General features: G+C 43.4%; 1 protein-coding gene across 1 annotated transcript; it reads right to left on the reverse strand.

Annotated features, from left to right (window-relative positions):
- Window positions 1-7,450: 7,450 nt before the first annotated feature.
- Window positions 7,451-18,551, reverse strand: INHBA (inhibin subunit beta A). The gene is made up of 2 exons (XM_028159477.2): window positions 18,100-18,551; window positions 7,451-8,506 (listed from the first exon to the last, which is right to left on the reverse strand). Exons 1-2 carry the CDS (start codon window positions 18,485-18,487, stop codon window positions 7,614-7,616), a joined length of 1,281 nt encoding a protein of 426 aa, XP_028015278.1. The 5' UTR covers window positions 18,488-18,551; the 3' UTR covers window positions 7,451-7,613.
- Window positions 18,552-25,996: the final 7,445 nt, after the last annotated feature.

The raw sequence follows: 25,996 nt of genomic DNA on the forward strand, positions 1-25,996 counted from the left end.
ACTTGCTAGGGCATTGATGGGGGCCATCTAGCATTTGCTGTTTACTCATCTTTCAAGGAGTCACAGGGCTATCCTACCTACTAGGCAGTGTTGAGCTTGGAGAAAACTCTTGAGTCCTCTGCTTTCATATAGTGGCTAAATGAATGATTAGGTATGTCCAATTAACTAGAGTTTTCGATGTAATTCATATCTTATTACCCCAAGTCCAAAAAGAAGAGACTATATTTGCTTGCTCCATGTTTCAATCTGTAACTTCATGGCAACATGGGCCAGTCTATGATCCTAAGGATACTAGTAAAAATTCACTATTTTGAAACCATGAAGGTTAGTTGATTTCAGAATTGTAAACCCCATAATATTTGGCATAATAATAGCTACTAAATGTATTATGGCATACCATATCAAGGTATTTCATGTAGTTGGCAATTTAATCATGTTTAGGATATGACTATTCAAATGAAAAATTAGCTTTATCTTTAAAAATATCCTATTTAGTAACAATTTTACTTAGAATCTTTGAGGGATAAATAAATTGACCATGAAACACAAACATTTGTTACTGAGATCAATGGTGAGAAGGCTCCCTGGTTCCATTTAGAAGGGTTTGATGATTGTCTTCAAAGTGCTTGGAAGCTCTAGCACAATAAACACTTTGAAGCCCAGTGCTTTGTCATTCTCCTGCCTTAGGCCTGCTGTTTCTGGCATAGATTAGCAGTGTTCAGTTTTCTTTTCTTCTTTCTTTCACAATAGAAGAGTTTCCCCATAATGACTGCCTTTATCCCATGTGAGTACTAAGCTTTCAAATGGCCTAGGCTGTGGTCCTGAACTGTGTTGGGACAACCTCCTTAATGAAAGACATATTAGATGGGGTCTTTGTTGCCACATTACAGTATTTGTCTTACAGCATGTCCTCCCACATGACAGTGATGCAGGCACTTCCACGACCATGGCAGCAGGAATTACAGCAACAAACTAACTCTTACCCCGGGTGGCTTTGTCAGTGCTCTTTTCTGACAGTGACTGGCCCTTCTCTCAACATTTCCTCTAACTTCTCCCCGATCAGAAATCAGTTTTTTAAAAATTCATCATTTTTATTTAGTTGGTCTAATATTTTCCAGAACCATTTTCAGATTTTAACTGCCAAGTTTTTGGCAAGAAAAGTATTTTTCTGTTGTCCCTCCAGTGAATCAAAGTCATGGTGGAACTCCTAGGAGTACAGGCTCTTCTTGAAAGTGGGCATAGTTAAGTGGAGCAGATGGTCTATTTCTAAGAAGTTTTGAAACAGATCTAAGAAGTCTTGAAACAGCTCTAAAAGGTCTTGAAACAGCTCTAAGAAGTCTTGAAACAGCTCTTGGTTCTTTGCTGGTGGATAAACAATTTGCCTTTCTTATTTTAATTACTGTAGGCACTAATTAGATGACATTTAAAGCCTGAAAGGGTGTAATGATGAATTTCTAATGAATTCTGCCTTTTCATGGACCAAGAGAAGACTCAAAATTGGATCAATGCAGAAACACCAGAATTCTTTTAAAGAAGCTGGTACTTGATTTATGCAAGCAGGAATTTTTGCACTGCTCTAGTCCTTTTGTTTGGGCACATCCCCAGGCAAATATTTTCTTGGAAAAGATTAAACCTCTATATGAGGATTTAGATTTTTCTTTAAATGATGACATATTCTCTCTATTTGTCATATATGTTAGGCATGTAACATATATAACATGCACACATTGTGTATTATAAATAGATATTCATAAATTTTTCTGTACTTGACCTCAACTGTTTTCTTTGTTATTTTTGCCTTAATTACAATAACATCCATATAAATTTCCTAATAATATTACTCGTTTGTGATTCAGTGGAATTTTTACTTAGTTCCTAAAACGCATTCATTTTTAAACTTAGCAGGAAATGATGTTTAATTCATGTGTTCATGCAACACACACACACACACACACACACACACACACACACACACACACACAGTGGGCCCATAAAGTAAAATATTTTGGACAAAAGGTATCCTCTAGAAAAATATAAGAACAGAAAAATAAGACAAGTTAATAAATACAAAGCAAAACTATAACAACTTCATTTTCTTCTTCTTTTTTAAATCTGGAACTTTTCTACCTAAAACAAATAAGGGATTTAGTATGCATTTACATGAATTTGGCATTTCACTTGGAGATAAGTACAAGTGAACTATCTGGTGAGTATAAACTGTTTGTGTTAAAAAGTTAGCAGTATGTTCAACACTCAACTCCTCCCTCCCCTCCTTTTTTTCTCAGTAGAAATGAAAATTATCACAAAATGGAAGCATGAAACAGCAAAAAGAACATTAACTTTAGAACTGAATATAGATCTGACTTAGAATCCTAGTTCCAATTAATGTTACTTCATGCCTCAGATACATCAGTAAAAGGAGGAATAACAATATCTACTGTTCAGAGTAGTTAAAATGATGATATATGAAAGAAGAAAAAACTAGGCACATGCTTGGTTCATCTGAGCATTTATAAATTTAGTTTTTCAGTAAAAATCTCTGGGATAGGCACAAATTCTAGAGAAAAACCTATAGAAGAAAAAGTTGACCAATCAATTAATTATAGGCTGTACTGTGATTTCAAATTGGTCCTGTTGGTCCCAGTACTTTTTTCCCCTATGCATCTAGTTCTCTAGCTTTAGTTGCTCTGTTGTATAATTCTAGATTTCTAGCCAGAAAGGAAATGAAGAAGAAATAAGAGAAGGAAGAAAGAAGGAGGGAGAAAGAGGTGGAGAAAAAAATGAAAGGGAGGGAGGGAAGGAGGGAGGGAGGGAGGGAGGGAAGGAGGGAGGGAGGAAAGGGGAAAGTCTCTATGTCATGTTACTTGCCCCTCCAGTTTGAGAAATGGGAAATTAACAAAATGAATATAAATATTGTTGGTCAAGCATCTGCAGCCCATTACAAATCTCTGCATAGCAATATGTATTCTTTTTCTATATGAGCTCTCATTCTAGTTTTTGTCCTTTCTCTCCCATTCAATCTGTTTCTCATACTCTTTCCATATAATTACAGTAGAAACAAAATTATAACCCAGAAGAGGATGTAGCAATATGTGTGCAGAGTTGATCTTGGAAAACCAATAAGACATAAAATGAAAAATAAATCCCAAACAGGTCTTTTTATTTAACATAAGGCCAAAGAAGCTATCAGGCGTTGCTGAATACTGTCCACTAACTGTACAAAATATTGACTGCATGCCTTGCAAACACCAAAATATCCGCTGGAATGCCATAGAAATAAATAACTTCTGCTATAAACACATGAAAACATATCAAACTGTTATCTCTTTAAACATATTGTAAATAAAAAATTACCAGTACTTCTACACAATAAATATTAAGAAACCATTGACATAGTTGAAATGCACTCATATAAATTAACAACTTTAATTACATTAGCCAAACAGACATTGGTTAAAGAACTGCATGTAGTATGTCAAAAAAATAAACAAAATAAAAACAAACAAACAAACAACATCAACCACAGAACATAAAAACTTTTATAACAAAACAGGCTTCAGGTTATCTTGGCTTTCATAATTATATTTTTCTTTTAAAGAAAAATATCAACCCATTGTCAATGCACTGTTTTTTCAAAACATTTAAATAGAGGGTAAAACCCATTGGAAATAATACAGAAGAAATGATTCACTCTATGCATAAAAATAAATAATATAGCTGAGACATGTGGTTTGTTTCTGTTCTTGAAGATGTGAACAGCTTCTAAGCATTCATTTTCTCTGACCCATACAACAGCTTCTCAGTGACAAAGGGTTTAATTTAAACACATACAATGTCCACCCCCAAACCTTCTGCCCACATCTACAAGTTGCATTTATTGTGTAGGTTTTCAGGGTGACTAAGTTTTTCTTTACATTGCAAAGGGAAGTTGCCAAAAGGCCCACAGGAAATATTTTTTTTTCAAGTGAACATGATAATTTGAATCTAAGCTCAGTACAACTGAGGCATTTTAGTTCTCATTTTTTTTAGAGTCACCTCAAGGTCCAATCCCATGGGGGTGAAATAAAAATTCCCTTGCTCTACATAAGAGGAGAATGCAGGCACTCTCCTTGAAAACAGAGTGTGGAATCAATCTTAAATAAATAAGAAATTGATTGGTCTTCAGGGACAAGAAAATTCCAACTCAGTGTGCTGAAACTTGTCTTACTTTTTAGCAAAAGAACAAAAGTTTCAATACAATGTACAAAATAGTTACTATTCTTCAAAGATATTTGGTGACAAATGCTTTTCAGAGCTTTTAAAGTTGGTGTGGGTAGATTTTTTAAGAGCCTAGAAATTAGCTCTAGAGAAAGAATGGAGAGATGCTAAGATTAGATCAAGGAAAACATACTATGAAAAACCCAATACGGTAGAATTTAAAAGCTTTTTCTTTTGGTCTCATGCTGCTACATGAAAAGTATGGTGGTTCACAAGGCTGCATATCTTCCAAGATTATTAAAGGTATTAGCAATTTATAATTCTATTCAAGGCCATATAAATTTAATGAAATAGGTTAAAGTTTACAAGTGTGTGATAACCTAGTTAATTTAAAATAAATCATCCCATTAAAATATTTTCATATGGAATTTCATTTTGCTCTGCTTATAACTACTGTGGCCACCAATCAAAACTCCCTCTCACCCCCAATATGTTGAGGACTTAAAGGGCTTAAAAAGATGGCATATATATGTGATATGGCATATATGTCAACTGTTTTTGTCACCTCTTGCTTTATCCATGGCCTTGGTCATCTTTGCTATTGCTTAGTGAACTAGCATTTGATTCCCCACTCTATTTTTGGTCCAGTACCAAATAAGAGACAGTTCAAAAGGCCCTCAACGTTCAACTATTTTTATAAAAATTTGTAAAATATGAACATCGACACCTACTCCCCTCCTTAAAACTTTCCTCACCACACCCACCTTCCCCACCTGACTGATTTCCTGGTGAGTGGTTAAGAGGGAGGAAGTAAGTACCAATTGTGCACGCTCTCCCTCTCGTAATTAGAATCCACTCTCGTGCCGTACATGTTGTTTCCTGCATAAGAAATAGTAAATGTCTACAGTGTAGTAAGTATATCTGCCAGGTAATGACATTAAAGTGATTTGCCTACATACAGCCTAGTGTTACCATACACTGATTTAATACAACAGCTAAACCACCTTTGGTAACATTTGGTTTCTCACTAATATTTTATTTTCCTACAGCTAATTATTTTTTAAACCTATGAACTGACAGAGGGCTGAGGTTTCAGTATTATACAAAACATTAATGACTGTAATTTTCCCCAATTATTAGAATTTTTAAATTTTGGCAAACAAATCAGTAAAAATAAGGCTCTGTATTTTTTAAAAAGCACATAAATGATTAACTTGGAGATGTTTTAGGCAAACTAAACACTGTTAAATAAACTAGTAAGAATTTAGCTTTAAGCATGTACTTTGATATTGGCATCTGAATTAATACGTATCAACTTATACATCAAAAATTTGGGCTACAAATTAAAATACTAGGGATTTTTACTCCTGCTCTCATTCCTGCCTCCTCTTAACTATTTTCTTCCTTAATTCTACTCTCTTAACACCCTCTACCAAATTATTTTTCTTTTAACTAGTGACAACAACATTACTTAGCCCAAATATTTCTCACTACCAGGCCTTAAGCATTTTAAAAAATTGCACTTAATTCTTTTATTCTGGACTAAAAGTTAAATATTTTTTTCTGGAAAAGCTTCTGATTTAAGATTGATTCCAATAGATAATAAATATAAGCTTCAAAAAATAAAATCAGCCTAGAGCTTTGATGAACAGGAGCTTCCTGTTTTTCCAGCAGGGAATACCTTGTAGGATGGGAATGGGGACAATGAAGAGGAGGGGATTGGATCTCTGTACATTGAAAGAGGGCCTTGCTGAATATTCACTGGAATTTCCAGGCTTTTTCCCATCAAATTTTTTGAAATGTGCCCACCTAGTTCAGAGTAAAAGCAAAAACTATAACCTCTCCTTCTTAAAAATACTGTGTTTTGCACACAAACATTCATTTCTTTAAAAACATTAAAAAATGACAGCCTGAAGTGCTTAAAATGTGTATGGACATGATGTAATACATGTATATATACACACAGATATGCATATGCACAAGCAATGTATATATACATATACAAGCATGTAGCATTTCATGAATTTGATTAAACTTGATATCCAACAGTGTACAACTACTGTACATCCAGTATGAAATGTCCTGTTTCATGGATATAAAAGGAGTCAAAATCAAACTTCTCAGGTCTTTTAGGCCTGAACACAATCTACCCTACTCACCTTGAATCTCAACCCCTGACTCATTGATGGTGAATGATAACCAACCACAGACAGACTGTTTAAAGGCTCACACAAATGTCTTTGGTGTATGTGTCTATTTTTAAGGTACAAAATAATAATAATAATTATAATAATAAAAATAGCTATTTTGTGTGCTGTAGCAGTTCTTTTATAGCTCACATTAAGTGCAGCTTTTAACCCTCCCACCCCTACCCAAAGAAAATACTTGTTAAATAAGGATTGGACAGGTCAAACACCATTGTAGTGCAAATAGTAAACGATAAAAAAAAAAAAAAAAACACAACATTTACAAAATATAGAAATGTTTGGATCCAACACATGGACAAACATATTCCTTTCAAGTATCTCTCCTTGAAGAAAATAAAAATTAATCAGGTTACTTCCAATACAAAAAAGTCTCTCTTTTTGTTCTCTCTCAGGTAAACAGTTTCAAACCTATTAGGTTGCATAGTTCTAGGATCATAAGCACCTTAACGAAATATAACTTGGTATTCTTTTCTCCTTGATCTTTTACGCTTCTAGTCTTGTTCTCAAATTTTTTTTTTGTTGGCTTTTGTTTTGTTGTTTTGTTTTGTTGCAGAGAAAGGAAGTGTGACCACCTGCACACTATTGTTCTTTTACCGGTACATGGATGTATGTTGGTGTGTAGAAATGCCTCTGTGTGTGTGTGTCTGGGGAGGGTGTCTGAGTGTGCGGGGTCTGTGGCATGTGTGCATGTGTGTGGGGGGGGGGAGGGTTAGCACACTGCTATACACAGAGAGAGGGTCACGCAGACATACCTTACAACCTGGGTAACTGGGTGGGAAAGTGCCTGTGACCGGCCCTTTCAAATTCATGGCTTTCTATTGATGCTATTTGGGTTGTGCTAGCCCACATTATGGCAGACTAGACAAGCTGACTTCCGGGCTCACCCTGAAAGGGAACTGAAAAGGAGAGGACAATGCTCGACTGATTATCCCACGACTGATACCATCACTTTGATATCAGAAGGAATGAAGGAAACTCCGTTCTGCCTTTCCTTCCCAATTCCCATCTCCTTCACTGCTTCATCTCTGAGCCCTGGATAGGGAATGTCTCCACATCTTCCTTTATCGGTTTCAGGTTTTGTTTTTAGTTTTGTTTGTTTTTTTTAATTTCTTATTTTTCTGGTTTTTCTCAGAAACCTTAAACATTTCTTCATTTTGCCACCGTCCTCTCTGGACAACTCTTGTTCCCATTCCCCCTGGGCTGGGCACTCTACGAGCACCCACACTCCTCCACTATCATGTTCTGAATGTCCTTCTTGATGATGTTTTGCCCATCATCATAGTACAGCATGGACATGGGTCTCAGCTTGGTGGGCACACAGCACGACTTGAGGTTGGAGAAGGGGCTGTACCCCCGCATGCGGTAGTGGTTGATGACGGTTGAATGAAAGGAGAGCGATGACCCCGACGTGCCTGCTATGTGGCTCGGGCACTCACCCTCGCAGTAGTTGGCATGATAGCCAGAGGGAGCGATGATCCAGTCATTCCAGCCAATGTCCTTGAAACTAACAAAGAACTGTTTCTTACAGCAGATGTTGACCTTGCCATCACACTCCAAGCCCCGCCGCCGTCTCCGATGGGGGTGGTCTTCCGATTGCCGGGCCTGCAGCATGAGGAAAGGTCTGTGGGACTGCTCCTTCTCCTCGTCTCCTCCCACCCCGCCTTCTCCTCCGGCCTTTTTCTTGCCTTCCCCCTCCTCTTCTTTCTTCTTCTTCTTGCCCAGGAGCACGAGGCTCGCACCAGTCTCATGGCACTGCTCACAGGCAATCCGAATGTCCAGGGAGCTCTTGCCCTGGTCCAGCAACCGCTGGATGCTGCTGGAGACAGGAAAGATGTGCCAGGTGCTCTTTCGAGCATCCACGGCCTTTTCCGATATCAACAGTTCACTCCTCTCCTCCATTAATCCCACGGCCTCGGCCTCATCCCCTGTGTCCAAGCTGCCCTGCGGATGCTTCAGCTGCTGAAAGAGGCGGATCGTGACTTTGGTCCTGTTCCTGTTGGCCTTGGGGACTTTTAGGAAGAGCCAGACTTCTGCACGCTCCACCACTGACAGGTCACTGCCCTCTTTGGAAATCTCAAAGTGCAGCGTCTTCCTGGTAGTGCCTGAGAATGAAACACAGCACAAGAGAGAGGGGTGGGGGACATGGTTAGTTCCTGTGTTTTCGGCTCCTCACTAATTTCAGGCCCCCGTGGGGCCTCTGCTACAGACCATCTGGAACAGGGATCAGCAAAGTATGGCCCACAGGCAAATTAAGGGCCACAGGTTTGGACACTTTTAAATGATTGAAGAAAAATTGTATTTTGTGACAAGTGAAAATTATATGAAATTTAAACGTCGGTGCCAATAAATGAAGTTTTATTGGACCACAGCTATGCTTATTCCTTTATAGGTTAGTCTGCAGCTACTTTTGCACTTTAATATGAAGTTCAGTAGCTACAACAGAGACTGGCCCACAAAGCTAAAACATTTATTCTCTGGCCCTTTACAGGAGAAGCTGCTCAAGTCTTGCTCTAGAAAGAACATGGCCTAGAAACTGAGTGTGTCTGGGGGCTGAAGGGGGCTGCATCTGTTGATTAATTGCTTCATCTCAGTTTCATCTTCGATCAAGTGGGGATCACATATGACATTTGACCCACTCTCCGTTAGGTTTGGGAGGATCCAATGGAATAACACAAATAAAAACACACTGTAAGCTCTAGCAAGCTGTGGCTATATTATTCCCACACAAATATGCAAAGAACCCCTTAACCCCAACCCCGGCCCCAGAAGTCTGTGTGGCATCTAGCCTCCTCCTCCCTAGTCACAACCTGCTTCACTCCCCATCTCTTCTTTGCTGGGTCACAGCACCTGCGTGCTCTTTAATTTGCCTCTCCAGTGGGGAGCCAAGCCCTTCTGCAATCTTTTCTCCAGGAAATGGGGAGAATAATCTTTCCCAAGGGTGGGTCTGATCATGCCACTCATTCTTTACAGTCCTTTTCTGAGTTTCTATTTCCCTCGGTTTAAAACAGGAACTGCCCAGGACACTGCACTCTGCCTGAACTGCTTCTGCCCTCGTCCTCAGCTCTCTCTGTGTCCCATCCTCTGCAATCCAGCCCACTGTGTTTGTTTGACGTTGTGAGCACCCCATGCATCCTTTTACCCCTGGGCAGTGACACGCCTGCAGTTCTTTCTGCCTAGAATACTCCTCCCAACACCCAACCCTCAGTGGCTGCCCTTAATAAGAACAGGTTGCAGAAGGGACAACACCACTTACTCTAGAAGCCTTCTCTGACATCTCCTGCCAGTCTAATCTAGGATGCCCGGGTCTGAGGTCCTATCTATTGTGCACAGTGTTTAGCAGAAAGTAGGCAATTCGTTTATTTCTTTTAACGGGTGGCAGCATCCTTAGCATTGAGTATTTTATATTAAGAGATCTACCTGCTACCTCTGAATCCCTCATTTTTGTCTCCTTCCCTTAATGCAGCTTAATAAGCACCAGTTATAACAACTGCTCTAACAGAGGGAAAATCCCTACATTGGTGGAGTGATTGGATTCTGCAACCACTCAGTTCTTGCCTAGCTCAAACATAAGAAAGTCACCTGTTTTCTTCTCTTTCCACTAGCACCTGTCTATTCATTCATGGGCAACCAGTACTCTAAGGGACAGGTGTTCAGACTAGAATTTTTGATTGATGAAGTATTTTTCCTCACTTCCACTTCACCACTGGGTAGTATATGAAACATGCCCTCTTTTCACGACCCCCTCCTGCATGAACCTGCTTAGAGCTGTCTGGCACACATGCATGCCGTGTACAAATCTGAGAACAGTTTTAAATAAGTTCATCTCAGAACTTACGATTCCCGAGGAGGGTCCTCTGCCTGGATTTCTATAGCTAACGGAAATCCGGCCGTACTTATCACTCTCCACCCTGAGATGTTTACGGCACCATAAATTCTAGGCACAGTTTCAAGTTGCCTGCAGCAGAAGGCAGCTTTTCTGTGCATTGTGCACTGCAGATTCTGTTCTTAATTTAACACACTCTGCACACGGTGATTATGATAGTGGTAAATTCCCTGAGGTCAGGGCCAAGGAGGGCTGCATAGGAAAGGTTCTCTGGCATCTTCGTATAAACTTGCTAGGACCCTGGCCTTGATGGCGGTGGTGAGGAGCGCTCCTTTGACCTCAGGTCACTGGCAGAAGTTGAAATGAATAGAAAGCTGGGTTTATGGTTAGATCACTAGAGCGAGGAGCAGTTACAGGGGAAAGCTGTCCTTTTTTTAGGAAGCATGATGACTTTTTAAAAAAGTGAATCCAGTATTCCCCTTTGCTAAAAATTGGTGGGTTTTTGTTGTTGTTGTTCAATTTTGTTTTGTTGTTTTAAGAAAGCAAAGAGAAGATTCCAGGAAGGAGAGCGTAGTCATTTAAATTTAAGAAGACAATCCGCAGCTGACTTTAAGGTGGTGGGTAGGGTTTTGCCAAGACCAGAGGTAAAGGCGGCCAAAGCCTCCCACCCTCTGAAGACCAGCCCACGGGAGTGGCAGGCTCCCCACACTGAGGCCACAGGTCCTGCTATTGGAGGACGTTAACAAGCCCCTTCTGCTCTCCCTTCTGCTCTAAGCAGGTCAGCTTCTGAAACCCTGAGCTGTGTAGGATGCCACTCCAAAGACAGAGAGATAGTAGCTGCTAAAATAGAGGAGCCAGAGGGCACACGGTTGTGTTTTGTTCTCTCTCTCTCTCTCTCTCTCTCTCTCTCTCTGTCTCTCTCTCTCTGTGTGTGTGTGTCTGTGTGTGTGTGTGTGTGTGTGTGTGTTTCTAGGAATGAGTTTGAAACTGAAGCATCTGACCTGTCCCCAGGATGAGAGCACTGGGTTTCAGATAACTCATTGCCACAGGTTCTGCTCTGCTCTGACCCATGCTTGCCTGGAGGGGCTGAGGGTGAAGGTAGATGGCCCTCAGGTAAGAGAGGGGACAGGTAGCAATTTGAACCCACACTTTGGACTTTCCATGAATAAAATGCAGAGATGTTTACAGACGTTGGGGGGTGGGAGGTAGAGGGAAGGGGGGTAGAGGGAGGGCTCCGTGGAGGTGAACCAGTGACAGTGAATGCAAATAGATTTGTAAGGCCCCAGGCTGCTTACTTCCAGCAGCAGCCTACAGGACAGCCTCTCCTTTCACAAGATCAGGTTTCTAATGCATGAGCTAGCCCCACCCCTTCTTCACAGGCTGCTGTACTTAGAAGCAAATGATTTCGTGTTCCTGAGAGAGGATTGTACAAAGAGAGTACTCATTAGAGGGGACTCAATCTGTCAGGTGCTGTTATATTAGGATCAGAGAGTCATCAGAAAATGACTTTCATCCTGGTCCTGGTGGATAAGTCACTGCATGGCATCCCCTGGTACTGCGGAGAGCAGCGGCGCTGATTTATGCACTGGTTTCATTAACTGCGCTGAAGACGGTTCCCTGTATTCCCATCCGTTGCCTGCATGCTGTATCTCTCCCCCATATTTCTGACATTTGGATTTTCCCCTCACTAATTGACATGCCTGTCGCCTCCTTCTCCTGGTGTCCATTTCTGGAACTGCTATTTGTATATTGCATGATATTTTGTCAGGAATAAAATAAAACTGAGATCCCATTTCGTGAAAATGCTGTTGCCATAATGCTCAGGAGAACAGGGGGAAGAGAGAGAATCAAGTCTTCTTAAAATCTACCTTATATGCAGGTACATTTTAAAAGTTCTATTGTGTTCTGACTTATTAAACAGTGCATATTTTTTTTCTTTTACATTTAGCTTTCATTGCAGAAGGGGGTGGGGAGAATGAGACAGCTAGAAGCTGAGATGAAATTAATATTTGTTGAGGTTGTAGGTTTCAGAAAGGAATTACAGCCTTCCTATTTCTTAGGTATGGAAAATATAACTAGCTTCTTGATTCTATTCCCTTTATGTGTATGTTACCTGAGAGAGATTGCTATACTGCAGCGATGCTTTCAGAATGGTGCACTCTTCAAATCTGTGTGCGTAACAATTTGAAAAAGAGAAGGAGGTTACCTAAGGCTTAGGTGTTTAGGATCAATTACTAATCAGTTTCAGGATTGACTTAAATATCTCCTGCTGTAAGATCCTGAAATGGAAGCCTTCCCATGATGCTTTGTGAGCAGGTAACAGCATTTTAGTTTCCACAGGTGCACACTGGGTTCCTCCCCGATTACCTATTTAATAAGATACCGCTAGTGGCTTTGCTAACCTTTCATTACCTACTCTGATAATATTCTTTTCAGCCTCTGTGCTATTTTTTCCTCCCTGACGCTTGTGAGCAAGGCTTGTATCACAGCCTGCTCTGCCTGAGTAATTCACTAAGAGAGTCCCACACAAATCCATGTGGGTGATAATATTTCATCACTTAAACCTCAATGGACATATACCAAAGGGAGATCTTTAAAAATGCCTAAAAATGGGTAGGAGAGCTAAATTTTGCATCTTACAGGGAACGCCTTTGAAATGTTGCCGGTGAGAGGGATTAGAAAAAGGGAAGACAGGGGGAGCTGGAAGTAACGACACCTGAAAACAGACTGTCATCTGCTTTCGGGACTTTTTCAAATGTTTGTAGAATCCCCCTCCCAAAAGGGTTAACTGCCCAGCCCCTCATTATTCCCTTCCCCCACACCGGGATGCTGCTCATCCCCCAAGTCCAGTAACTCAAATCTGTGGGCGGATGGGCATATGAACATTTCCAATGAATTAAGCAATACACTCAGTGTTTCCTTTGTGTTTTGTTTTCCTCACCAGGGTCCTGTATAAAGTACGATGCCCTTCTATCTGTGGGGACTATGTCCAATGTTAATGTGGAAAGCCTTGTTGTTTGTAGAGGATTTAAACTCATCTTGTGGGCAACAGCCTCGCTGTAAAATATGACTGTTAATTTAATGCTCCATTCTTCATCAGGGTTTCACTGTGCCTAGGTATGGTATAGTCGCTGGCGGGGGCAGACAGAGCCACCAGGGACCGCGTGTGTGTTTTCTGAAGCACTAACTTTGCATTAGGACTGCCTCCAGGGGTTTCTGCATAAGCAGCCAGTGAGGACAGAGCGCTTATGCCTCCTTTCACCTGCAGTCAAGGGTCCTGTCGGTAGCAAAACTGCACGTTTGGTCATAAATGGTCTTGATTGATTTTTCAGCCTTAATATATTTGCTAAGGACACGCTATGGAATTGTCAATGATCACCCACATTCCTGCACTTTAATTTAAATCGGGATGAAAAATAAACCGGTTAAATATTTAGAGAGAAAGGGGCTTTGGGTTCCTAAAAGAAGGAGAAGAAATTGTTAAGGTTCAACTCGCAGACTTTTGGAAACTCCTTCCAAAGATCCTGGGAACTTTGGATTGGAGATCTAGGACCCAGTTCAGGATGAAGAATTCTAAACTACAACTCAGAGAGCAAATCAAGTATATTTTAGCACAAAGGGCCAAGACAAATAGGTGTTTTCGTGAGAAGTGCCTGGGAAGGTATTACTCCCAGTTCTCGGAATGTTAAAATGGAGTTTCTATCCTGACATCCTCCCCCTCTCTCATACACCTCCTTCACAGGCCCAACCTCTGCTCTCTCTCGCCTCTTTCCTCCACCATTCTCTCCACACTCTCAGTCTGGAAACAAACACATCCTCTGAAACTGCACACTGTGTTCCCACAAGGCGTTAAATAAATAGGCTTTTCCCCCCTTGTTCACATCCACTTGTCATTTGTCGTGTGTGAAAAGCATTGATAAGACAGGCAAATGAGGCAACAAAATCAGGGGACAGGGAAGACGTTTTTTGCAAGAGCCCAGGCAGCCGTATTATGGGGAGATGTGTGAGCAAATCAGTATGGCTGATGATTCATGGTCACATTTCTCCACGCACTGTTTTGTTTGCTTCTGAAATTTATCTTCCCACTGTCTTCCACAGAGCTTGGGAAAGTTCACATGCACCACTAGAATTCCCATTCCTTTTCCTTCTGTCTCACTTAATGTATTACAGGAAGCCATGTTCCTCCTTTCCTACAAAATCCTAACATTTCCTGGATGAGAGGAAGAAAGCAGTAACTGATAATCACTAAGATTAGCGTGCTACAGAGTGGGCCTTCCAGGAGGTGAAATTGTGCTTCCCTAAAAGATTAACTGGTAAGAAGCAAAAGTCTTTGGAATGCGCCCTCTTGTGGCCCATCATTTCCCATTATTCAGAGAAGAAAGTGTGTAAAATCACTCTTCAGTGAGGGGTTTTCGAAGAAAAGTTCAGAAGACTGGAATAGGATGGTGGAAGTCAACTCCACCTTAAGATAGCTTTCTTGGGGTGGGGAAAACAGTCACCCCAGCAAGCCTTGTTAGACCCCTGTTTGGAAAGTGTACATTTCAAACTCATCTTCTGTAACTAGACTCTCCAAAAGGGAAGAATTAGTGTTGCTTTCAACCATACCTGACTGTGTAAGCATTTTCCAGTTTTTAATGTTTCATTTGTCTTTCTTCAACAAATGCTATCAATTGCCAACTTCATTACCAGAACCAGCCTATAAATTTGGCAGCATATGGAGACTCAGCGATATAGTGTCATTATACATTGACTGACCAGCTATTGTCACAAATCAAAATAGGATACTAAGATATAGCAGTCAAGAAGGCCCCTGACTTTAGTTTCAATGACAATCTTACTGAGTGTTGGCTTGACATCTTCCTTTCCTTTAAGGTTTTAACGTAAACACCGAGGGTTCTGTGCCGGCCATGCAAAGAATGGCTGAGCAATCTTGGGTGACATAAATAAAAATAACATCATTTTTGTTGGTTGGAACACATTTCAGAGAGCTTGAGAGTGATTCCCAGCCACTTACTCAATAACAACTCACATAAGTTTTACAGAAATGGGGCACTTTCCACCTGAGCACAGTGGGACAGACTCAGTTCAAAGAGTTCTAAGCACTTGAATTTTTGCAGTTCTTCCACTGCTGTGGCCATGTCTTGGCTTTATTCAACAATCAAAGAGACTAGAAGCAAAAACTAACTATGAGGAATCTTGTAGTTGAAAGGTGCATCTATGGTATGCATCTGAGGCATGCGTGCAGGTGACACTTACTGACTGGAGTCTGTGCTATACAAAATAGTTTAGAAGGGAAAGAAAAATAAATTTCCCTTGCTATTCTCCAAAAATCTTGACATTTGACATACTTTGGATTCTATTAAAGTTGAATTATTCCAAAAGCAATAAAATGTTTTCAGATATTCACTACAATCATTCAGATGATAAATCTCTTTCCCAGGAAAACAGCAGCAAAATACTCACATGGTGCTCTCTTTGGAGAATAGATGTTCATATAGCAATCATCAAATCTGTGAAATCATACTAATACAACTTGAAGTTGGTGTGTGAAACTTCTCAGATGGGAAAAATAAGCAAGTGCAATAAACCTTGTCTAGAATCCAGCAGCTCACCCAAAATTGAGTTGTAAACTCAACCAGGAGTAGTTTTCCATTACTAACCTTAAACTTTAGTCAACATGTGAGCCAAATGAATCACCTTTTTAAAAAATAGCTCAATTTCTTTCTAACTAAACACCTAGTAGAAAAGTTTTAAGCCCTGGCCAGTGTGGCTCAGTTGGTTGAGCGTCACCCCATGCACCAAAAGGTCACTGATTCGATTCCATGTCAGGGCACATACCCAGGTTGTGGGGTGCATAAGGGAGGCAATGGATCAATGTTTTCCTCTCACATCAATGTTTCTCTCTCTCCCATCTCTGTTCCTCTCTCTCAATTTAAAAAACACTTAAAAAAAGGAAAAGTTTTTAAAAATGACAAGATTTCATATAACTTAGAAAAAGAGTGGCACGAGATGAAGTCAATTAATACATATATATAGATATATTCAAATTCTTTCACTGCACAATCTCCCACTGCCAAGAGAGCGGTTTCCTATACAAGTCAGCTAAGTGAGAAAGCAGGACATCTTGCTAGCACCAGGTGTATGTTAAAAGTGGTCAAGGGCATAGGTATACTTAGCCATACGATGTGGAAAAGGCAATTGAGGAGGAGCTGCAATTAAGGCTATCATGTGTGGGAACTGGCATATAAAAACACACGGGGTCCCTCTGAGTCAGGACAGGGAGCAGACCTCTGGACTGCTGGAATCCATTCTCTGCGCAGGACCCAAAGCCATCAAACACTTTCTTTCCTACCTTGCTTGCCACAGGAAAGGTTGAGGAAAACTGGGTGGCAACTTGAAAACTCCAACCTGACTGATTTTCCTCAAAAAGCCTCAAAAAATAAAGTCCTAATCACCATGTCCTTGGGGGCTCTATCCAGAAAGTTTTAGGGAAAGAAAGTAAGACCTTTAAAAGAATTTTGCTCTGAGGAGAGAGCTACACTACCCTGCCGGGAAGCTTGCAGGACACCAGGGCTCCTCCAGCGGGGGAAGCCAGGAAGCCAACTGGCTGTCTGCTCCCCCAAAAGGATGCCCAGGTCTTGGAAGGTTTTCTTGAAAACAGAACATCTGAGTCAACAGGTTTTCAGGATTGGAAATTCTGAGTGTTGCCTTTAATGTTTACACTGCTGCGGCAAACTTTCCAACAGAAATGCTGGGAGCCCCTGCACATACTCTACTGGCCATATGCTCTACCAAACAAAACAATGGCATTCCTTTCACATAGGTTTGCCAAGAGATATGATTCCTTAGCCTGGCCTTACCATGAAGGTAACATGGCATGAACATATCCGTGTGCCTGGGCTTGCACGGGCTGGTAGGCATGCAAAAGGATCTGTGTCACAGAACTAAAAGTGACCTGGCTCCAGATCTCCGCCTCCACTTTTGACAGGTATTTTCTATTCAGCAACAGGTTAGTGTGGTCCTGAGCCAAAGATTAGAATCTATTTATTAAAGTTCTTCCTCTTAAGGATTGAGTGAGAGTTCAGTGTAGTATCTGAGAGCACTTTGTCAAGGTTGCATTCCTTGGCAGAGAGCGCTTAGTAACTTTACAGAGAACAAAACTCTTTTTTTTTTTTTTTCTTTCTCAGCTCAGAAAGCAAAAGTCAGTGTTTTAAAAGTGACTGCCGGGTCAATGGCAACTGTCCCCTGAAGTCGCTCTTGGCTGCCTAGAATGAGACGCCTGTACTCTTATAGACAGACTTTCTGAAGGTAAAAAGGAATGTCACTCATAGGTTTGCCCTGCTTCTCTGAGGTGGCCCCTGATTGGACTTTTAAAGGGAAGATTTGTTTTAAGACAGTGACTTCATCTGTGCCGGACCACCCCAATCCTACACTCCCCCACTCCGCCCCTGCCCCCACACAAACTTTGGACGGAGTCCCCCAAAGCCTCCCGGGTTCCCCCAGCACCCTGACAGTGCCCCAGCTTCCTTCCATCAGGCTGCTCGGAACCTGGTTTCCCAGACCAGGCAAGGGCGCCTCTCCCAGACCAGCTTCAAGCCTCACATTGGCCCCGGAGCCTCCTCCGGGTGACCCGATGAAGACAGCAAGTGTAAGCTAGCCATCACGAGCCAGGCTCCTGAGTTCCATTTCTCTGAAGCCCTCTCCCCCTCCCGCGCCCCCCCCCCCCTCCGCCTGCCTGCCACCTCCACCTCGTAACGAATGACCCTCCCAGGCAGTGGACAGCGGGAGGGAAAAGAAGTTGCTCCTAGGACTGTGAGGGAAATACAAACTCCCCCCCCCCGCCGCCCCCCGGCCCCCCGTGCCAGCACCCACCTGATTCCGCGAACGTGATGATCTCTGAGGTCTGCTCCATCAGTTCATTCATTTCTGCCCTCCTTCCGATGTCATCCTCTATCTCCACGTACCCGTTCTCCCCCACTTTGCCCACATGGAGCTTTTTGATCGCGTTCAGAAGCGCCGCCTTGGGCACCGGCTGGGTGACCTCGGGTCTCTTCTTCAAGTGCAGCATGTTCAAAATGTGCTTTTTGACGGCCTCCACCATCTCCGGCTGGGCGCTGGGTACATCCTTGGGCAGGGCGGTCAGTGCACAGGACGGGCAGGCAGGGTCCGCACTGTGCCCCTCGGATCCCGGGGTAGGGGAACTCCTCACTATAATCCAGCAACTCGCCAACAGAAATCCTCGCAGCCAAAGCAAGGGCATCCTGGCAGCAAAAGTTGTTGTGGTTGCCTTTTTAAAGGCCCTGCTTTTCCTCCCCCCTCACGCACAGGTTTTTTGTTTGGTTTGGTTTGGTTTGGGTTTTTTTCCTTCTCCTCTTCAGCAAATTCTCTGGAACGAGAACAAAAAGTTTTCTGTGAAGTTTTCTCTGCAGGTTCCCTCTCTGAATGCAGTCAGTGCTGTAGGTTTGTGGCTGTCAGGGAGGAGAGTTCTGACTGTCTCCGAGTAAGAGAAGGAGGGAGGGAGGGAGGGAGAGAGGGAGGGAGAGAGAAAAAAAGGGAGGGAGGGAGAGAGGGAGGGAGGGAGAGACAGGGTGGGGGGGGGGAGACAGAGACAGAGAGGATGGGGGGGAGGGAGAGACAGGGAGAGCGGAGAGAAGGGGACAGAAGAGAGAGGGAGAGAAGAGGGGAGAGGGAGAGAGAGGGAGGGAGGGAAGGAGGGAGAGAGAGAAGGAGAGAGGGAGAGAGGGAGAGAGGGAACGATTGGCCCTGAGTGAGTGAGTGAATGGGAGAGGGAGGGAGTTTGTGAGTAGAGGCTGTGATTAGGAAGGGGAGGGAAAGCCCGTTTTCTGACAGGCTGCTTCCCTGCTGCTCACTGCTCCCTCACACACACCTCTCTCCAAATATCTCCCTTCTCGGGAGTTCCACTTTCCCTTCTGAAAGACATTCTCCTAATTGTGTTCTACTGTTGTTTTTTTTTCTCTGCCCAGTCCCCTTGCTTCACCTTCTTCCTCTTTTGGAGAGGAAAAAAAATACCCCAAGTAAAGGCACTGTCTCAATCAGCAGGGATGACTTCATTGAACAGGCTGCCCCCACCGCCCTCCACTCCCCCAGCCACAGCCTCGGACGCCTCACAGCTCACTGGCCTCTCGAGTGGGCTCAGGGTGCCGGGCGTCAGGGGGCAGGTAGGGCAGGTCGGGAAGAGGGGTAGGGGACTACGGGGCACAGGGCCAGGCAGGAGTTCCAGCTTGAGGGAATCCCAGAGATCTTCCCGGTTCCCCATTCATTCATAGTTAAACGTTCAGGATCGTCAACACTGGCAGGCGATCTGACAGGAGCGAGCGCAACAGAACTTTTGTTTGGGGTCATATAATACACTCTACTTTTCCCAACTGCAAAATGCCGCTGGGCACTCTGCAGATCCGCAGGCAGGCAGGCAGCATTTTATGTGCTCCTGTCATCTGAAGCACTTTCCCCTCTCCTCAGCAGCCACCCCCTCCTGCCCTGCACGCACACACACACACACACACACACACACACACACACACACACACACTACAGCCCACCACCACTTGCCCTGACTTCACAGAGAAAACGCACAATTCACTTGGCCTTTCCCACATTATGTCACACAAATAGTACGCTCTTACAAGTTGAATTACTGGTCCTATGGGGGGAAAAAATCTCTAAAATACATTGGCAAGTTATTTTTTCTGTCATGTGGGGTTTCTTGCAGCCCCCACCCCCACCCCACCCCATCCTGAACTAGTGTGTTCATGGACCGGCCCCTGGGCGGCTTCTTTTTCTCTCAGAGGAGCAGCACAGATGAAATCATCATGGATTTCAGTGTTCACAGTCAAAGAAAAATGTGAATTTTTAAACAATGCCTCTCTGAGGTTGTTGTTGTTTTTTTTATTCTCCTCCCTGCCCCCGCCCCAGCCCCTTTTTTCATTTTCTGTCTTAATGCTTTTATCTTGCAGAAGTATCTTTAAGAGGTCCATCTGTTAAAGCTTTCCTTCCCTCTGGGTTTCTTTCCCACACATAAGCCCTCTCAGTTTCTGTAGATACAGTCAGCTTATATCTGACACCTAGCGTGTTCAGAGCAGTATAGTCGAGCATGACAATTTGGGAAAGGGGAGGAGAAAGTTAATAAATGCCATTACTATATGCATAAGATCGGAGGGCAGGGGAGGAGGGTGAGAAAGTTGTGGCACTAAATTAAAATGACAGTTTGCACAAGTAACGACGTTTTCCTGAATTGCATACACTGTCCCCCTTTCCAAAAACCATTACTTGCAAGACTTTCTGTGTTACTAGCCCTTTATCACCTTTGGAGTTTCGCCTCCAGGAACGTCAGTTACTCTGCTAATATTGTTAAGACTGTCAACATTCCCTCAACAGCCTAATTTTTTAGTGAGGGGTGGTGAAAAAAATGGGGAAGGGGACATCTGCATTATAATTGTTTAATAAAATAGTTTTGCAATATAATACATAATATAATCTAGCTATTTGGCATTACAGATACGGTATCCAAAGCCTTTTGTAGTCCAATTAAGTTTTATAAGAGAGTCTGACATAGAACTAGAAGTTGAATGACTCCAAAATGACACCAGAGTCCTAATAGTAGCATCTAGAGAGTGCCATTTATCAGCATCAGGATTCTCTCTGCGGGGATGTACGTGCTCCCTACATTTGCTGCTTGTGAATGTAACCCTTAACAAATAGCTTTCTCTTTGGCATGTGTATCCCTATACGTGTGCTGAATAGGTTGTATAAACACATCATCTATTTGCATGCTGTCCTATTAAAAGCTGTGCCAACCTGCCTGAATAATATAAGAAGGCACAAGCCATCATGTGCATGAAGTGCCAGGCAGTTGTAAAATTCCTTCTAGCCACCCTGACTATGACTGTGTAAGCAGCTCACAAGTAAGAGTTAAAAAGCATTACCTTTCCGGTGCTCTCTCTTTCACCAGCAGCCTCTTGTATCATGTGGTTAGAGCTGTCTGAGTTCCTCTTCATGGTATTGGCTCTGTGAACTTTTATACTTGTACACTCACACATTGGTAAGACTCCAACAGGGGGGGCTGGGGCTTTGTTTGGGATTGTTTGGGATTGGTTAGAATCAGCATGACATCAGCAGATGACTAGTTTTCCAGTGTGAGGCATATTTCATAATCATTATCTAATGGAAAGACTTTCTTAGCTGCTTTTGGGTGATCCCTGAGGCAGGAAACCACTGGCTGACTAGACTACCTTAAAGAAAACTACTGGAATCAAACAGTTATATCTCACTGAGTATCAACTTCCAACTTTTCTTTTACTATTTGCACACACACACACACACACACACACACACTTCTCATTATATTCAGGTTCAGTTTTATGTCTTCACATAAAACATCTGTTACTTCATGAAGTTACCTCTATTTACAAAGTATTTTATTGTTTCTTACAGGCAAGGAAATTCACAGTGCCCTTTATAGGGATTCTAATTTTACTTTTTTAAATAAGATATTCCATTGGAAAAAAAAGAAAGAAAATATGTATACTTATATGATGATGGTCTCCCCTGCCCTGTCAACCCTATTATTTTACATCATGAAATTGAATGCCTGCTTCATAAATCATTTATCACCAAGAACTTTGGAAATAGTCATTCTCTGCAGGTAAACATTATAAGTATCCTACCCAATCTTTAAAATCCTCCTCCCTCCCCTCAAAATAATCTTGTATATTATCCTTCTTTATCAGATCTTGAAGTCTTATGATTTCTAAATTGTTACAAACATAACAAGAGGTTAATGAAAAGAAATGAACATTTCTCCTATAGGGGTTAAGTTGGTTGGGATTGTCTTTTCGGGGTCTGGGGTGTTAGCAAGTCGGAAATAACACAGGAGGAAGGAATCTTCAGACAAGGATGCTGGAGAAGGGTAGTTTGGAGTATAGCTGAAGCATAAGCTGGGTCCTCATCATAAGTTGAATAAAATGTGCAAAATTGGGAGCTAATGAAAGCCATATGACCAGATATGTTGTTTTGCATGCAGGACTTAACATGCATAAAATAAACTTTTCACTGTGCCCACCAGCAAAATCTAGAGGCTCTGGCCTCCTGATGTATAACTGAAGCTGGTTCCTTTAGGACACCATCAGTTTTCTGTGTAAGAGGATCCGCCTTGGCCAAACACAGAGAAAGTGTGGATGCTGAACTGCATGTGGGGGTGGGGAGTATTCTAAGAACTGCATATGCAGGAATAAAGTAGGAAATTAAATCATTAGGTTGTACAGGAACAGAGGGAATCTGAGAAGGAGAGATAGGAACAGGAGCAGTGTTGGCTAACGCCACACCGGACCATCGGTTTGGAATTGCATGGACTCAGACTCTTCATCAGAAAGGAACGTCCCCACCCTATTGCATGAGCCCCTCACGGAGAGCAATGGCCTGCAAGGCATCTGAACTCACCTCCTCCCCCATGGGAGAGCCTGCCTGGCCCAGAAATAACCCATGATTTTGAGTTTGGGGGCACACAGCCAACCTGGATGAGACCCAGGTCCCACTGCAAACTGACCACTAACTAAGGCCTCAGTGTTCTCATCCATAAAGTGGGATCCATTCCTGCGATGCCTTTGTAAACACTGGTGTCGCAGGAATCTACAGCGCCCTGCCTCAAGGAGCCAGCCACCCTACGTGTGTGACTCAGACCGGGTAGGCTATCAGATGCCCACCAGCTGTGATGTAATTCTCTACCTGAATCCCCCAAACTCCGAGCTGAGACACACTGGAAATGCCTCCTCACTCCGTGGAAATGAAGGTGGGGGTGGTAGGGGAAGCGGGCATGTTAAAATAACTTCTCTGGAATATTCCGGGCTGGGAGGGATCTTTTTCCTCCCAAACTCCAGGGTCCAACGTAAGCGGGTCAGCCCAGCTTCTGTCAAGCATCTCCTCTTCCTTCCTCGCTTTGGTTTCTCTTTCACTTCCTGCCCCCTCCCCCAGCAGCTCCCCACCCCCGGCCCTGCTGCCGGCGGCTCGCTGCTACTGTACCTTGAGCAACACCTGCTGGCAGCTCCCGGGGATCACGCTGCGACGCGACCGCCAAGCCCTGCAGAGCGGCCGCCTCTATTTTTACCCGGAGCACCAGCAAGGGCAAGCTCTTTTCAGAGCAGCTCTTGATTTTTTTGCCCCCTTTTGGCAGCTAAAGAATTCAGAGAGGGGAGGTGGGGGGATAAGTGTTCAGTGATCGCAGCTGGGCATGCCTGAATCGGTGCTCAGCGCCAGGGCCGAGAGCACAGCCAGTGTCAGGGTCCAGGCTGGGGACCCGCAGGCTGGCTGCTGGGCAGAGAGAGGCGCGCCAGGAGCTTTGACGCCTCCTGTGGCGTTGGGCCCTAGCAGCTCCTGTGCTCGCCTGTGGCCCGCTGCCACTGCGGGGCCCACCGAGGGCAGCCGGCCTGATTGGCCACTCCACCAAGCGCCCAGCTCCTCCCGGGAGCGTTTGCAAGGCTCCGTTCTGGCCTAGGGGAGCTGCCCCTGGGAGAACCGGCTGAGCAGCTTGCTGCGACAAGGAGCTGGGAGGGAAGCGGTGGTACCTTATTTCACTGTAATTGCAAAAGGCAGGATGTGCCAGAGATTTATATTTAGAAGTTGTATGTTTCTACTTTTATGTAAATGGAGCAATTAGGGCTTGTCTTGCTGCTGCTAACTCCAAGGGCTTGTGCCTTGCTGGGGAGCTGGTGTGTTCAATCACAAGGAGAGAGTTGGTCAAAAACACAGTTCCTTTAAGGATAAGGGCTCAGTGGTGCAACGAGGGGAGAGGCCAGTATCCCTGCCCTGTGGTCTGTGGTGACACACACCTTAGGGCCCAGCTAACCTGCAGTGGTGTTTCCCTGTGGCAGCAGCTGTCCCCATGGGAAGTTAGCATCGAGCAAGAATCAAGAATGTTCTTTTTTTTTTTTTTTTCCCCCAAGCAAACCTTATGTCCTTCCGTTTCCACCCATGCTATTTATTAATCGGTCTCTTTGCTCACTACTTCTGCAACAAGGAAATGGCCCTAGGAAAGGGGGCTGTTATTTTAGCTGCAGCACACGCATTGCTGTTATTCAGTGAAACATACACGCCAGGAGACGTGAACATCCCTGGCAGGTGACTGGGAAGTTGTCCTCTGATTCAGCTGAAATAGCACGAGGCTGGGGGTTCAGAGCACGGACTAGGCTGCTGACAACTCAGGGTGTTTTAGTTCCTTCCCATGAAAAATCTGTTTCCAAAAAAGCATGATTTCTGGTTCATCCTTTCTGGGAGACAGAACACGATACGTGACTATGGAGAGAAATAAAAAGGACTCGAGGTGTTCACAGCAGTTGACGTGTTATTCTGGGCTCAAGGAGGGAAAACCTTACCTAGGTGGGCAGCGGTGACTCCCTCGAGGGGAAGCTAAGAATCAAGAAAACGTGGGCAGAGTCAGAGTGATATTTGCCGCAGGGAGATTTTGGGAGTCTCATCAAATGCTTTAGGTTGCATATGGGATTGGCAAACCCTGCCTGTTTCCTGTACAGCCTGTTGTATATAGAGATTTTCGGGACAAAGAAGGGTCAGTATTTCACATTCAAAAGTGAACTGGGAATCTGTTTGCTTTTACGTTAAAACAGTGAATGAATAGAGCTAGAGAGTGAGACAGATCGAGAGAGAGAAAGATTGAAATTCCTCCAGAATTTAGTAGAAAAACAAGAGTCAGAAATAATCCAAAATTGTCTTCCTAACCTCATATTTCCCTGAGAATCACTGGGCTATTCCACAAGGTCTTGTGCTCTGTGTTCAGAGTATTTGGAAATGCCTTATCGGAACAGAGGGAACCCAGATGCTAGAACTAAAATGATTAGGGAGAGAAAAAATGTAAACTGTTATCCTTCAGTCTAGAGCAGTGGTTCTCAAAAGGGGTGATTTTGCTTCCCAGAAGTCATCTGACAATGAAGACATTTTTGCTCGGCCTAACAAGATGGCAAGGCTCCTGGCATCTAGTGGGCAGAGACCAGGGATGCTACAGACCAGCCAGCACAACAGAGAAATTCGCTGGCTAAATGTTGGGTGCCTCAGAGTTGAGAAACCCTGATTTTGAGTTGTAATTTTAAAGTTTCACATAATTCCTTTCCCATCCATGCCCCAAAGGGCCTTGGCAACCATGAAAAATAATAATTCAAGCAATTCTGCCTCCTCCTGTGTTTTGTGCTTCCTGATTAATGAAGACCCACACCACACAGCAGATACTACAGGGCAAGCGTACCTCTTTGGCAACATTGTTGTCTCCTCCCCTAGCCCCACCCCCCCCACCCCCCCCCCCCCCAAGACCAATTTTCCAGCGTGGCCTTGGTACATTTCCTGCTGGCTTTGGGATCTAACAAAAAGAAGAATCTTGGTGACCAGCAACAAAATTAGATGAGCTGGCCAACACCCGAGTTGTTAGGGAGCAACAGGCTTATGGAAAAGAGTAAGTGAATGAGGAGTTGAGTTACTCACTTCAGCAATTCAGCAGCAGATAAATCCATGCAATAGAGAATTCTCAGAAGTAAAATTCACAAAGGCGAGATTGCCATGCCTTTCTCCCAGAGCAAACAAATAGGATGTACCTTGATTTTATTTGTTTAATACATTAGGGGAATGACACACCACGTCCAAGGAGAGAAGACAGAGTGCTTTGCTAAATCCTAATGCGTCTTCCAAGCAGGATGATACTCTCCTAACTTCCTCTTTAAGAGGAGGTGGGGTGCCTGTAGAAGGCAGGCCATGC

Source organism: Eptesicus fuscus, chromosome 14 (assembly GCF_027574615.1).
Source record: "Eptesicus fuscus isolate TK198812 chromosome 14, DD_ASM_mEF_20220401, whole genome shotgun sequence".
In the NCBI taxonomy this organism is placed as follows: domain Eukaryota; kingdom Metazoa; phylum Chordata; class Mammalia; order Chiroptera; family Vespertilionidae; genus Eptesicus; species Eptesicus fuscus.